At 39.1% G+C, this 15,178-nt stretch overlaps 2 protein-coding genes across 2 annotated transcripts in view; one reads left to right on the top strand and one right to left on the bottom strand.

Annotated features, from left to right (window-relative positions):
• Nucleotides 1-823, bottom strand: part of fancd2 (FA complementation group D2) — a 91,541-nt gene extending 90,718 nt beyond the window's left edge. The window contains exon 1 of the mRNA XM_078413831.1: nucleotides 685-823. Within this exon, the coding sequence (XP_078269957.1) occupies nucleotides 685-757 (73 nt within the window). The 5' untranslated portion in view covers nucleotides 758-823. The remainder of the gene's footprint in view (nucleotides 1-684) is intronic.
• A 1,408-nt stretch (nucleotides 824-2,231) lies between these two features.
• On the top strand, nucleotides 2,232-14,522 carry emc3 (ER membrane protein complex subunit 3). Its single transcript, XM_078414208.1, has 8 exons — nucleotides 2,232-2,398; nucleotides 5,901-5,958; nucleotides 7,507-7,600; nucleotides 7,897-8,001; nucleotides 9,725-9,806; nucleotides 11,950-12,029; nucleotides 12,692-12,774; nucleotides 14,047-14,522. Exons 1-8 carry the CDS (start codon nucleotides 2,244-2,246, stop codon nucleotides 14,173-14,175), a joined length of 786 nt encoding a protein of 261 aa, XP_078270334.1. The 5' UTR covers nucleotides 2,232-2,243; the 3' UTR covers nucleotides 14,176-14,522.
• The last annotated feature ends 656 nt before the right edge of the window (nucleotides 14,523-15,178 follow it).

Below are 15,178 nucleotides of genomic sequence, written 5' to 3'. Positions count from 1 at the left end.
TGTCTAAACTATAGCTGCAATTTGAACTTAGAATTGCCAAATTTTAGATCGTTTTATTCAGGAATAGATTTTGGCCATGGCAACAAGGACAAAAACCCCCACATCTCCTTCTTTGTGATAATGCACTGGGGTGTTTTAAGGTCTCATCTGAATAACAGAACCTGCAAAATTCAATCAGTAAATATTGAAATAGGGATGATTTTCAGGTCATTAAGAGGCAGAGATGGAGGTAGGTTGGTCGAATGGGCAAGTTGGTGGATTGGGCAATTTGATAGGTGAAGCTGGCATTTGAGGGAGCTGGCAGGTCAGTGAAACTGGCAAGTCGGTGAAACTGGCAAGTTGGTGAAACTGACATCAGTAAAACCAGCAAGTCGGTGAAACTGGAAAGTTGGCAAGATGGTAGAGCTGGAAACTTGGTGGAGCTGGCACGTTGGTGGAGCTTGCAAGTTGGTAAGTGGAAGGGAGAAGTTGGTGGAGCTGGCAAGTGGAAAGGGGGAAGTTGGTGGGAGTTGGCAAGTTGGCAAGTGGAAAGGGGGAAGTTGGTGGGAGTTGGCAAGTTGGTAAGTGGAAGGGGGAAATTAGTGGAGCTGGCAAGTTGGTAGAGTTGTGAAATTGATTAACCGGCATTGTACAGTAAGCAAACGAATAAAAGTTTATGAACGATACTTTTGTGGGTTAACTTACTTGATTGGTCTTTGGCAATGACCACATCGTCAACGTCGTCGGCTGACTTAGCCATCCTTCTTTTGGCCAGCATGTCGCCGGCCTTGGGCCTGCTCCCAGCAGCTGACTGATGATCAAACTTGTATAGCCCGCCACTTCAGCCGGCTCACCGCGCATGCGTCCCCACCCAAGCCGCTCCTCACTGCGCATGCGTCAACGCTGCAGTGCATGATGGAATTTGTAGTCTTTCGACGTTAAGGTCCCAAGTTTCCCAATTTCCTTCTACGGGAGACAAGATACTGCAGTACGTAAAGCCAAAAAAACTTCAAATGCTGACAATCTAGTATTGCTTGAAGTTCAAATCTGGTCTCTCAGAGGATGAGACTCAAATGAGACAGACGACTCTCTGAGAAAAAATAAATTCCTCCTCTTTTGTGACTAAAATGGGCAGATCCTTTACTCTGAAACTATGGCATCTATGTCCCTTGTTAAAAAAATACTCCCACTTAAAGAAATGTTCTCTTAGCATCTATCTTGTCAATCACCCCTTAGATCTGTTTCTACAGATCACCTCTAATTCTTCTGTTCCCCAAGGACTGAAAAATGATCCCAAACTGAAACATCATCTGTCCATGTTCTCCAGAGATGCAGAAATCCAAAGATTTGCAGCTATCTTCTTCTTACATGGATGTAAATGTTGTAAATGTGGTAAGATCATCATCTGCAGTCTATCGTGTCCATCTGCAGTTACCTGTGTCTCCTAAATGGATCAGTGTATCTTTTTAAAAGTGTTGCATGGTGTGAAATTGCACACCTCCAGATTCAGGGACAGTTTCTTCCCGACTGATATCAGACAACTGAACCATTCTATCAACAACTACAGAGCGGTCGGGAGCTACCATCTAACTCATTGGGACCCTCGGACTATCTTTAATCGGACTTTACTGGACTTTATCTTGCACTAAACATTATTTCCTTTATCACGTATCTGCACACTGTGGATGGTTCGATTGCTATCATGTAGTCTTTCCGCTGATTGCAACAAAAACTTTTCACGGTCCCTCAGTACTCGTGATAAATCAGTCAGAATAACCTTTATTGTCATCCAAAAAAACAAGTCTTTTGGATGAGTTTTTGTCACCAACAGTCCAATAATAAGAGCAATATAAATAAGCAATTACACACACAAACACAACCCAACACAAAAAAAAAGAGAAACATCCATCACACTCCTCCAGTCACCTCCTCACTGTGATGGAAGGCCAGAATGTCTTTTTTCTTCCCCTGCCGTCTAAACTAAACTAAATTATATCCAGAACACTTTGTGTAAAGAAAAATTGGCCTCAGATTTTCAGTGATAATTCTGATGTTGTTTTCCCACAATTTCCAATAATACTTTCCCCATTGGTATCAACATGTATAAAGTTCGACCGAGATCAAGCACACCTCCCATTGCAAGGGCAAGGAGAGTAGGCGTAGCCGGAAGGATCAGCTACGTGCCTCAGCGTACAGACGTCATCGGGTTTACGCTCCGCGAACACAAGTAAGAGTGGGCGTGGTGGCGTCATTTCCTGCAGAAGATGGCGGAGCCGGAGTTGTTGCTGGATTCCAACATCAGGCTCTGGGTGGTTCTGCCCATCGTCTTCATCACTTTCTTCGTGGGTCTGATCAGGCATTACATCTCCATCCTCTTACAGAGTGACAAGAAGCTCACGGAGGAGCAAGTTTCGGACAGGTAGAGAAAACTATTCATCCAGTAATAACCTCCATCTCCATGGAGACCATCATCCTCGAGGGCTGCAAACGGATTGTCAAACATTTGTAATTTTGCTATAAATTAAATGCTTTTATGTCGTAAATCTGTATAGTATAGCGTTTGTAAATGCGTTTTTATCATTCTCAACAGATCCAACTTTTGTAATTTTAATTATTGAATTATAATTTATTTGTAATCTCTCATTCCGAACCCTCTGAGCATCATGACATAACATATGCAAAGGGTTGAAGGAGAGGAAAATCTGCTTGTTGGACTCTGATAGTACTTGTTACCAGTTGTTTCACGTTGGTTTGGATTCCAAAGGAAATTAGAGCATCTTAGACGAACAATGCAGAAAGAAAGAATTCTGTACACACACAATGCTCTACTGAAGGATGGAGATTATACCTGCCGTATCTGAGGTCTTTCGGCAGCTGGGGAGGAAATATACAGGTGACATTTTGGGTCGGGAAGAAGGGTTGCTTATTTCCCTCCCCAGATGCTCCCTGACTTGCTAAGTTTCTCCAGTGATTTGTGTTTTGCACAAGATTTCAGCATCTGCAGTCCCTTGTGTCTCCATCTGAGGAATTTTATTGTTTTGAAAGCAAGTTAGGTTCCTTTGGATGACTATTCACCTTATGATTATGGCTGTACCTTTTTTCTGCAATTATATTTGAACCAGTTTGTAGAATTTATGTTCCACAGTAATAGAGAAGTGTGAGTAGTTTAAAAACAGATGGTACTTGTATGTGAGAGAAGCTGCCTCATTGTCAAGTATCAGCTGAAGTTATGCATCACTTTTCAGCAGTGTTCTTTGAAAATGTATAATTTTTTTACCCCAAATCCTAGCTTAATTTTGGAGTCTGTTGTTTGAATAGAGAGTTTTAGTTTCACTGTTTATAACCTGCAAAGGTGATAAATATTTCTTTGAGTTTTCAAGATGTAGATACTGAATCTACAGGGTCTATAGAGGTTTCTTAGACCGGTAATTTCAGAAGCAGTTTACTTTTTGACCAGTGATTAATAGCAAACAGCCATTAGTGAGCTTTTGCATCCCGGTTTCATGTAAGGGACATCTTGGATAATGCATTCTTCAGGCAAATTCACTGGATGACTAAAAACCTTGGAAATATGAGAAACAGGAGAACTGTTGGTTTAACAAACTGTAGGCTGGTTAAAGTGGCAGAAAAAAATGAATATGGAAAACTGCTAAAGTGATGCACTGTGACAGAAATAATGTTGACGAAAATAGCTGTTCCAAATGGTGTGCAAGTATATAAGAACAGAGTATACATTTGCAGAAATATTTGAAACTGGCAAAACATGTTTTCTTAATAAATCCATTCTTCCCATTAGTTTAGGTTGCCTATGAGTGCTACTTTCTCTATAGGACCCCCCCCTTCACACCGCCTCCATTAACCCACATTACCTCCCACATTAAAAATATTTTGACTGTTTCCTAAACCCCATGCTGGCTTTTAAGTTATAGTTTTTATTTTGTCAAATATTGTTTTCCTCTCCTTTATCATCGGCCTTCATCATCTCGCTCCTCTCCTGATAAAGATTTTTACCCACGTCACCCAATGTAAGTAGCTATAAAAATCACTAATGGTATCCTAAATCGACTGTAATAGATTATCTTTCTGAGCTATCGCAGCTTTTCATGCCGTCAAATGTTATTCTCCAGTGGCCCTTCAGCTGGGTGGATATTGTTTGTTACCATGTTTATCTTGAGCCATAGTTAGAGTGTCACCTGCAATGGATTCTTCCTATTCCCATTTAATCTCTGACCTCTCTCTCTATCATTTTCTTTCCTTGTAATCTTGGACCAGTGTGCCAGCACGGTGGGGGTTGTTGGCGAAAAATGTCTTGATTTAGGTATGCAAAATCATGAGGCTTGGATAGCTAGATCCCCAAAGCTTAGGTTTAAGGTAAGACGTAGGAGGTTTATATCGATCTGAGAAAGAATGTTTTGCACCCAGCGGGTGTTTGGTGGACAAGACCATATTTAAGGATCAAAATGGTCACTTGACTTGCCAGGGCTTTGAAGGCAATGGAGCAAGTCGTGGTAAATGGAAAACGTAATGGTTGTGGGTGGCCCAAAAGGTCTGTTTCTGATGAGATGCTATTCCTTGGGCTTGCAGTGGGTGTAATTGAAACAACGTCTAAAGTCAAAGACAGACGTAAGAGGGAGGGCAAGTTGGAGAATTAAACCGAGAACTCGGGCAGATTGAATGCAACCTGAGTGTGGAAAATATCTTATCGCAGCAGAGGTGACAACAGCAGAGAAACTAGAAAAGAGTCTTCACAGGATGCAGGATTGGAGTAGGTGGAGTGGGAATATCTGGAGGTAGCAGGCTGTCTAATCCCTCCATCTTTCTTGAATAGAAGCGCAGCCAAGCAGGAATGCACTAATCAACCCAACCCATTATTTCATGCTGGTCTTGCCCCATAAACCTTTTTTCCTACCCTGACTCTATTCTGTCATTTTGGTATGTTCCTTCCCTTTTGTATCTGTGATATCTCTGATACCCTCTGTTACTTTGATAATTTCCAGTTTACTAGACACGAGTGTCTTATCTTCCCAATGAGTGTCCATTCGGGTTGGAAAGAAGCCCTTTCACTTCTTCCTTGAACAAAACCACTCCACTTCCATCACTTTGCTGAATTTTTAAGTTAAATCGATCAACAATTCATTCAACCCCATTCACTTTCTCAAAGTCAGATATCTACTTGAGCTTGGGGAAACCCAGGTTATACCTGTCTTTTTATTGGATATGTACTTTGTTTACATTTCTGTTGTGCTGCTACAAGTAAGAATGTCATTGTTCAGTTTCAGTACATATGACAATAAAACACACTTCACTCTTGACTAGAATGGGCATTATTGCTGAGAAGGGAAGTGTTAGAGGGATATGGGCCAAATGCAGATGAATAGAACTATCTTGTAGAGGCATCTTGGTCAGCTTAGACAAGTTGGGCCAAAGTTCCCATTCTGTGTTACTCCATGACTTAATGTTTAGAGGGAAATGCTTTATTCTCTAAATGTAATTGACAGCGTGGTTTTCTATTGTTTAATGGTGTTCAAGTGAAATAATTGTACAGAATAACCACCAGGTGAAGTAAATGCAAACTAAAGTGTCAATCACCATTTAATGAAAGTTAACAGGTAGTATTGCTGAGTTGCCACATGCATATTCAAGCCTGTTCCTCATAGACCAGGGCCTCTCCTTAAATAACCAAGTAGATTTTATTTTACATACCATTGCTTTTTGGTGCGTGGCTTTGCATTTGTCTGTTGCATACAAAGGTTTTGTTATAAATATTACTTTCATGATGGTGATGACTGAAATATTCCAGAGATGCAACAATGTTTGAATGCAGATTATCGAATTACTTGAATGTTAACCCATCTGCTGTAGTTTCCATTTACATTGGATTTATTCTTGAGTGTTAACAGTAAATGTATTTTTTATTGCAGTCAAATTCTGATCAGAAGTAGAATTTTGAGAGAAAATGGAAGATATATTCCAAAACAGGTAATCTTTTCCTTCTCTCAGCCATCTAAAATTAACTTTCTGACATTGGGCCAGTATGGGTTTGTCAGAATGGATTTGGATTTGGATAACTTTCTTTCTCATCCTCTTAGTAATGCCCTGGTCATTCTGTGTGTTCACCTATTACTGACTATGCTCTGTCCTGCCTCTCCTCTTTTCCATCTTTCTTCTCCCCTCCCCCCCCCCCCCCCCCCCCCCCACACACACACAATCAGTCTGAAGAAGGGTCCCGACCCGAAACGTCACCTATCTATCTTCTCCAAGATGTTGCCTGACCCGCTGAGGTACTCCAACATTTTGTTTTTCTTTGGTATCAACCAACATCTCCAGTTCCTTGTTATTACATTCATACTGTACCAGTGCTGTGCTCCAGTTGGCCATTCAAGAAATTACATGGATAAGCTGGGGAAATCCTTTTAATCTTCCACATCTCCCACTCCTTCAAATTAACAATAACTCACAGGAAATGAATGAATGAATAAGTTTATTGGCCAAGTATGCATATACAAGGAATGTGCCTTGGTGACAACACAAGCATACAGTTCACAATTAAGAATAAAGCATAAACACATCAAAACAATAAGGATACACCATTACGGTCTAAACATGTGGGATAAAATAAACCAGAGCACAAAAGAGACTACAGACTTTGGTCATTGAGTAGAACTATCACTCGTGGAAAAAAAGCAGTTTTTATGTCTGGCTGTGGCTGCTTTAACAGTCCGGAGTCGCCTTCCAGAGGGAAGTGCTTCGAAGAGTTTGTGGCCAGGGTGAGAGGGGTCAGAGATGATCTTGCCCGCTTGCTTCCTGGCCCTTGCAGTGTACAGTTTGTCAATGGGGGGAAGGTTGCAGCCAACAACCTTCTCAGCTGATCGAACGATCCGTTGCAGCCTCCGGATGTCGTGCTTGGTGCTGAGCCAAACCAGACCATGATGGAGAAGGTGAGGACGGACTCAATGATAGCAATATAGAATTGGACCATCATTGCCTGTGGCAGATTGTGTTTCTTCAGTTGCCGCAGGATGTACATCCTCTGTTGGGTCTTTTTGACTGTGGTGTCGATGGTGGCTCCCCATTTAAGGACCCTGGAGATGATGGTTCCAAGGAACTTAAATGACTCCACAGATGTGACTATGGTGTTGTTGATGGTGAGTGGGGGGAGGGGAGGGGGATCTCTTCGAAAGTCTACAATTAGTTCCACTGTCTTGAGAGCATTGAGCTCCAGGTTGTTGCGATGGCACCAGAACGCCAGCTGTGTCACTTCCCATCTGTCAGCAGATTCCTCCACATCCTGAATCAGTCCAATCAGGAAATTGAGGTCTTAGCCCACAGAAAATTTGTGTTCTGGATACAATCATCTGTAGAGCCACTTCTAGCGAGAACCCAGCTGTCCTATAATGTGCCCAAGTCCCATTTAGTTTGTGCTTCATTTTTCAAACCAACAGCGATTATGTTTTTTCCTCTTGTGGTGGGGTTGCAAAACATTTCAATTTAGTTCATTTGATGATTTTCCTATGTTTATCTTTCTAGTCTTTCCTGACGCGGAAGTATTATTTTAACAATCCCGATGATGGATTTTTCAAGAAGACCAAAAGAAAAGTTGTTCCACCCTCTCCCATGACTGGTAATTGATTCTTTCTCTGTTTGTAAGTTTGGCACTGGGCATGTAACTTGCCTTTCATAGTCTGCATCAATACTTCCAAAAATTAAAACAATTATCACTTTGTGGAGTCTTGCATGCAAAATGCTATTAAAGTTGGTTGCAAAAACTGCATTTTAAACACAATTAAAAAAAACTATGAAGTGCTTTGGTTTTAAAGTCACAGCATGTGGTGAAAATTTCCCTGAGCAAGAGCCAGTGTGTTACAAATGGGAATACTGAGATTCATCCCAATAATTGTCATAACTTCCTGTTTTCAGACCCCACTATGGTGATGGACATGATGAAAGGCAATGTCACCAACGTACTTCCCATGATTCTTATTGGTGGCTGGATCAACTGGACCTTCTCTGGTTTTGTCACGAGTAAGTAACACACTGTTAAACATGATAAAATAATGAATTGATGTTCTGATCTTTGACCGTTTGACAAACATCACTCACAAGCTGGTAACTCAATTCTTCCATATAAAAACATTTTCCTCCAACTGAAGCTATAAATTTCATTCCTGTTACAGTTCTTGCTATTTGATCCAGAACTTGCAGCATCCTCTTCCATGTAGAATTGGGAATCAGGCCTCATTTCCTATTCAAATCCAAATTATTTTAATTGCCACCTTACCCAGCTGATCTTTACTTGGGTCTCCAATTACATGTCAACATTGAATTTCATTTCTTCAGCATTTTTACTAGAACATCATCATCAAAAACCTACAGGCCTGTATTGTGTGCCAAATTTTCCCTGTCCCATCACTCGATCCAAACATACTTGCATTTACTATTTCATACAGAACTTAAACCAATATAGCATAGGAACAGGCCTTTGACCCACAATGTCTATACAGACCATGAAGTCAAATTAAACTAACCCCATCTGCCTGCACCTGATCCATATTCTTCCATTCTTTGCATATTCATGTGATTGCAGAAATGCCTCTTAAATGTCACTTGTGTCTGTTTCCATCACTCGTCTGGCAGCGTGTTCCAGACACTTGCCACTTTTCGTTCGAAAAGGAAACTTGCCTTGCACAATCTCCTTAAACTTGCTTCTCTCGCCTTAACGCCATGCTTTCCAGTGTTTGACATCTGCCTTTGGAGGAAAAAGACCAGCTATATTTCCTATCTATGCCTCTCATCATTTTATACACTATCAGGTCACTCTCAGCCTGCAATGCTCTAGAGAAACCAATTCAATTTTATCCAACATCGCTTTCTAGCTAATACTCTCTATATTAAATTGAATTCATCCTGGAAAAACAAATTTCATTAAGGCCGTTGAATACTTTTGTTAAACTCCACTAATGTATCTTTACTCTTTCACCGTTAAAGCCCTCATTAAGCATTATATAGATAGAAGTTTTATGGTTAGACGCTGTTGAAATCTTTCAGTGTTGTTTCTTAATCACACTCTGCTATAATGGGTGTTTAAAGCAGTCCCAATATGGTTTTGTTACCATATTTTTATGCCTTTGTGAGCGGCATGGTAGCACAGCAATCGAGTTGCTGCCTTACAGCACCAGAGACCCAGGTTCAATCCTGACTACAGTTGCTGTCTGTACGGAGTTTGTATACTCTCCCCATGACCATGCAGGTTTTCCCCAGGTGTTCCGATATTCCTCCTGCACTGCAAAGACATATAGTTTTGTAGGTTAATTGGCTTTGGTAAAGACTGTAAATGGTCCCCAGTGTGGAGGATAGTGCTAGTGTATGGGGATCGGTGGACGGTGTGGAATCGGTGGGTCAAAGGGCCTGATTGTGAGCTGTATCTCTAAACTAAACTAATGTAGCTGGGATTCTTATATCTGTCCTTAGTCCTACCAGGATCTCTTGGTGTAAGTGATACTGGAGCAGGGACCAAATGGATTTCCTACTTATTTTCTTGACTTCAGTTTACATTCCCCAAAATACCTGTTGTGTTGAAATGTTGTATCAGTTCCATTATATTATTTTGATGTTTATTTTTCTGATTTATAGTGGCGAAGTAACATTACAATTCTGGTTGGTACTACCAAGTACAGATTTCAAATGTATGATTAGGATATTGAAGTTGGAACGTTTTTACAAATATTAACTCTTTTTTTCTCTTTAGCAAAGGTCCCCTTTCCTCTGACATTACGTTTTAAGCCAATGTTACAGCAGGGAATTGAGCTGCTCTCACTGGATGCTTCCTGGTATGTTGAAAAATACACAATAATAAACTTGTGAACTAAAATCAAGCAGAATCTAACCTTTCACTAATGTTAAACACGCACTAAAAAAACCTATTGTTTTTTTTCTTATTAAGACCTAAGTTATTTGAGCTTGACTTGCTTAATGTTTAGGAAAAATAACTGCAGTTGCTGGTTTAAATCGAAAGGTAGACACAAAATGCTGGAATAACTCAGCGGGTCAGGCAGCATCTCTGAAGAGAAGGAATGGGTGAAGTTTCGGGTCGAGGCCCTCCTTCAGTCTGAAGAAGAGTCTCGCCCTGAAACGTCACCCATTCCTTCTCTCCAGAGATGCTGCCTGACTCGCTGAATTACTACAGCATTTTGTGCCTAATGTTTAGTTTTCCACCACATCTCAGTTATACTTTTCAACTAAAAAGTGTAAAGCTTTCACAGAATTGTGAAAGTTGTGGAACATTTTGGGTCAATCCCAATTATATCGTAATTTACGGCTGAATTATTTAATTTTGATATAATCTATAGACTTTGAACTTCAGACCTATTTTTAAATTTATTATTTGTTAGAAGGGTTTTACAGAACAAGAAATGTTATTTTTAAGAAGGTAGGGAAAAAAGAAACAATTCCAAAAACAGTGATTTTTGGAAGATTAAAATTTGTGAGGCAGCCGCAAAAAGTTTGAGAATAGTGGCTTGAAGGAATGGTTACTGAGTTAAAATCAAGGACGAAAATATGCATCGAATGCTTTTTCTCAATGGATGGGCTCTGTCTAGTGAGTCTAATTCTTCTAGCCATTTGACCTGTTCAATGCTACATTAATCATCCATTAAAGTAAGACCGGAATAAACAAAAGCTGTGTCAGGTTCTGATAACTCATGAGACTCCACTGAAAATTCAATAGAGCTATTGATTTTTAAATGGATGCTAGATCAATTGGGTCATTTAAAACTCCATCAAAATCCTCATGAGTTTATATTAAGATTCCTAAACCTATCTCTTTAGTCCTATATCTTTATTCTTCCTGTCTTTTAGCTGTACTCTTCATTTCCTTCAGCTTGCTCAATAATTTATACGAGAATTGTTTATGATTCTATGAGACTTTAAAAGAGGCTGATGTAAAAGATTCATGGCACTATTTTGAAAAGTAGGGGTGCTAGATTCAGGTTTATTTTAAAGCAATACTTATACTTTGCACAAAAATCAAACTGCTAGAGGAACTCAGTGGGTCAGGCAGCATCTGTGGAGGGAAATGAACAAATGACATTTTTTGTCTGGGCTTATCCCGAGCTAAACATTTGCTAAATATAGCTTATTTAGCTATCATGTTTCATGCTACATGGGTGGAGAGAAATGAACAGATGACAATTCAGGTCAGGACATATCACTTGCTACCATTGCTGAAAATAGCTTATTCGGCCATTATATTAATGTTGCATGTGTACGAATTAGCAGTTGTGTTTCGTACATTACAAGAGTAACACACTTGTGAAAAACGCCTCATTATCTGTCTGTAAAGCAAAGTTGGGTAACCAGAGTTGTGAAAGTCATTATATAAAAGCTATTTTGCTTTCTTAATATCGCTGATAGAAGCAAAGTATAGAGAATCAAAGTGCAGGTTATAACCCATACAAAAACATTATTGGTGGACTCGGAGTGAATCCCTTATCAAAGATTTGTGGTTCTTAAACAAGAAAGAATCAAAAGATAATAGTTTTATTCAAATTATTCTGAAACCAGCTATTTTCATTTTGCAGTTATTTAAGCACACTTACTCAATGTTCATATGTGATTTTCAAGGAAGGAACAGCCAGTAATCACTGTCTATGAAATCATACCTGGCTTGATCAGTCCTTGGGTAAAGAAGAGTCAAAAGGGCAATTCAAGAGAAGAAAATAGAACAAAAGAATAAGTAAACATGAACAACGTGCCATTTGATTTTTGGACCATTTAATCAGTTTTGCCTCTTGCATGAAGGGAGATAACTGAGAAACAAGGAAAAATGCATGTGTTCTCATTCTGAAACACACGGCATATTGATTTGATGGCATGACGGGGTTAACTGTAGCCAAAGTTGATAGTGCAGAAATATTACCATATTTACTTTTAGCAATTTTCTTTGTGTTAATTTATCTTTTCTGTTTTTATCAGGGTGAGCTCTGCCTCTTGGTACTTTCTGAATGTGTTTGGACTAAGAAGCATGTATTCCCTGCTCCTGGGACAAGATAATGGTAATCACTGACTTAAATGCTTAGACATTTTGATGCTTTGGTGCACGTCTTGCTTTGAGAGCATTGAAAATTGGCTGTGAAAAATTAGGTGGAACTTTGTTAAATCAATCAACAATGGTACCTCACGTCAGCAATTTACGCTATTGCCTGGTGCTTACAATCTGATTGAATTTTTTTAAAATAATGAAACCGCCTATGAATCATGGAACATCAGCCTTGTGCTTTTGTTCAATGCTATATAATTTTGGAATTCTTGAGACCTTTAGATCCTTTCGAATCATGAACGTCAAAAGTTATGTCAAAACGACAAGTCATCTTTTGGGTTTATGCTCTAGGTGTAATTTGAGGATTTGACGTGATAAATTAGGATTGCTTTTTTTAAAAAATAGGATAATCTTTACACTGGTTGGTATATTTGGAAATTTAGAGAAAAAAATTGTCTACATTTTCTGAAAGCATCTTTACATTCTGAAATTTGCTGCACATAAAAAGTAAACCATTTTGTGTGGAATTATTTGCTATATTCAAAACTGTGTACCTCTTCAACTGAAGATGTTCATCTGTTGATAAAATGTTGTTATTTGCAGATGTTTTAAGTGCTTTCACACACTTTAACATAGAATCCATTGAATTACAATAACAATCTTTGTCTCTTATTGCAGCTGCAGATCAGTCACGTATTATGCAAGAACAGATGACGGGTGCTGCAATGGCAATGCCTCCAGATACAAATAAAGCTTTTAAGGTTTGTTATTTATAATACCTTAACACAAGAAATTTTGTTTTATCTGTCCGATAGCTCTCTAATTATTTGTATTATTTGCACAATATTGCATTTAATTATAACGAAGAATTAATTGACCCTGAGCCCCAATTGCTGCTAATTTGAACAATACTTAGGCATGTGAATTTTCCGTGGATTTCCGCGTTTTTAAAATCCATTCTCCACGCTTTTTGCATGATTTCTGCGTTTTTCACTTTTGCCAAAATCGTGTTTGCCAACAGAGAAATCGGATCGGAAAAAAAGAAAATAAACGATGTATAGACTTGTAGTGAACACTAGGGTTCGCTAGGGATTCCCCGAAAATGTGGCACCTAGGCTGGGCAAGGCAGCCAATCTCGACCTCATCGAGACTTCCACAGCCGGGGGTTGAATTTGCAACCTGCAGCCAGGGCTCTGGAATTCCAGCCCAGCTGGAGCCAGCAAATCTATTCCCCGTAGCCCGCTTCCTTGGCCGGCTGGATAAACCAGCAAAGCTTTGGAACCAAGAGTGCCAGAAAATCTGTGATGGAACTGCAATGAGTAAATATTAAATTTTTAAGTGCAAGATTATATAACTAAATTAATTAAGATGGGGTTAAAATATAAAACAGCAGAAAAGCCAATTACCACCTTTTTGGGCTGATTATCAATTAATGTGCGAATTTACTTAAATGTTTTTGGTATACAGTGACATATTCACATTATTTTGTAATCTCTGTTTTTACTTTGAAATGCACTAGAAGATGCTTGAAACTGGTAATTTTGTGTGTAAATTTTCCAGTTTTTGGACCCCCGCTGTATGCCTCGTGCAAGCGCTCGGCTCTTTTCCCCTTTTTTTAATCTCGCTCACACACCTGAATACTAGAGAAGTTGAGAAGTTGGTGGTATAATTTTTAATTGAAGTGGATGAAAAACTACAATAATTTTTATTGATAAACTGCAAAGATTCATATTTAGGAGTTTGTAACTGATCAGATTAATTTCTATCTTTCTGCGAAGATGGTTGAGAGAATTTGTTGCCTGGATAAGTTTAAACCAAAGAACTTCACAGGAATGAACTGGTGATTGTCAAGAAATCCTACATGTGTATGAAAACTGTCCCTGTGGAATACTAGAGACTTGGTATTATTAATAAGAGTAGGGTGAAAATTGAAGGAGAATAGGAATTTAAGTTGGAATGACCAATCTAGCAGTGCAAAACTAAAATTACAGAAACTATATTCCTTTTCATTTGAGTCTATTTCATTCTAAAAGGCTGAATGGGAAGCATTGGAAATCATGGATCATCAGTGGGCCTTGGAAGAAGTGGAAGAAGAGCTCATGGCCAAGGATCTTAATTTCGAAGGAATGTTCAGCAAGGAAATGGAGACATCAATGTTTTGAGGCAACTTTAACCAGGATCCCAGATTAAATTTCTCCAAAAACTTGGGTTTGTAGTAAGACTGAAATTTCTCCTTGTCTTAAAAATTCACTTGAAAACATTAGAAATGTCTTTTAAAGCTTCAAGTTACACAAGCCACTGACTTGATACTTTACTGTGAATTTGAAAGCCATTAGCGTAAAGATACTAGTCAAGAATAGATTGTATTGTTTCTTATAACATCCCAGGAATTGTCTCTCACTGTTCATTCATAAAATGCAAGTCACTTAGTCTAAGGTGTCCATGGCCAAATGTGTTGGATCCCTCCTTTGTTAAAACCATTGTGTGTGTGTGTGTGTGTGTGGGGGGGGGGGGGGGGGGGAGTACTATTCTCATGTGGGTGAGGGTGTCTTTTTAGATAATGTTGAGGTATGTTATTTTGGAGTTCTTAAAGGTTATAATTTAGAAGAGAACTACATTTTATCTTCATCTTGTGACTAAATGTTGACATCTATCGTTTTTTGCATATTAATGCTAAGGGAAGTGGGGTAAATAGGATGGTAATATGTGGTTTTTCTTTGACCATGTTGAAATTGTGATTGACAAAATGAGAAGTTACACGTTTTGCATTATGCCCATTTTGGTGATTGCACTGTAAACTGTTTTGTGTCTGCAAAAGAACAAAAATCAATAATATAAAATATTTTTAAAAATTGAATGTATAATTTCTAAGTTGAGTTCCTTCTCCCTGCAAACTGCAGAAATTGAAGTATCACGAGAAATTCAACTAGCAATGTCAAACCGAGGTCAACTCTGCATTTGCATTATCTTTGCTGTAATCATGCATCGCACTTTGGCTTTTCTATTCCTGTAATTTCGCACTATGGCTGCAGATTGGTGGCACTCGGTTCACTGCTTCCCCTGTTAGTGTGAAGGGGATATGTGGAGCTGTTTTTTAAATGAATGATTTGTCCATTTTTGGTTTGGAAATGTAACTTTGCTGGGACACTGCGTCAGTGCTTTGAA

This window comes from Rhinoraja longicauda, chromosome 17 (genome assembly GCF_053455715.1).
Source record: "Rhinoraja longicauda isolate Sanriku21f chromosome 17, sRhiLon1.1, whole genome shotgun sequence".
Lineage (NCBI taxonomy): Eukaryota > Metazoa > Chordata > Chondrichthyes > Rajiformes > Arhynchobatidae > Rhinoraja > Rhinoraja longicauda.
Note: the sequence above shows the minus strand (reverse complement) of the source record. Positions and strands in the feature narration are given on the sequence as shown.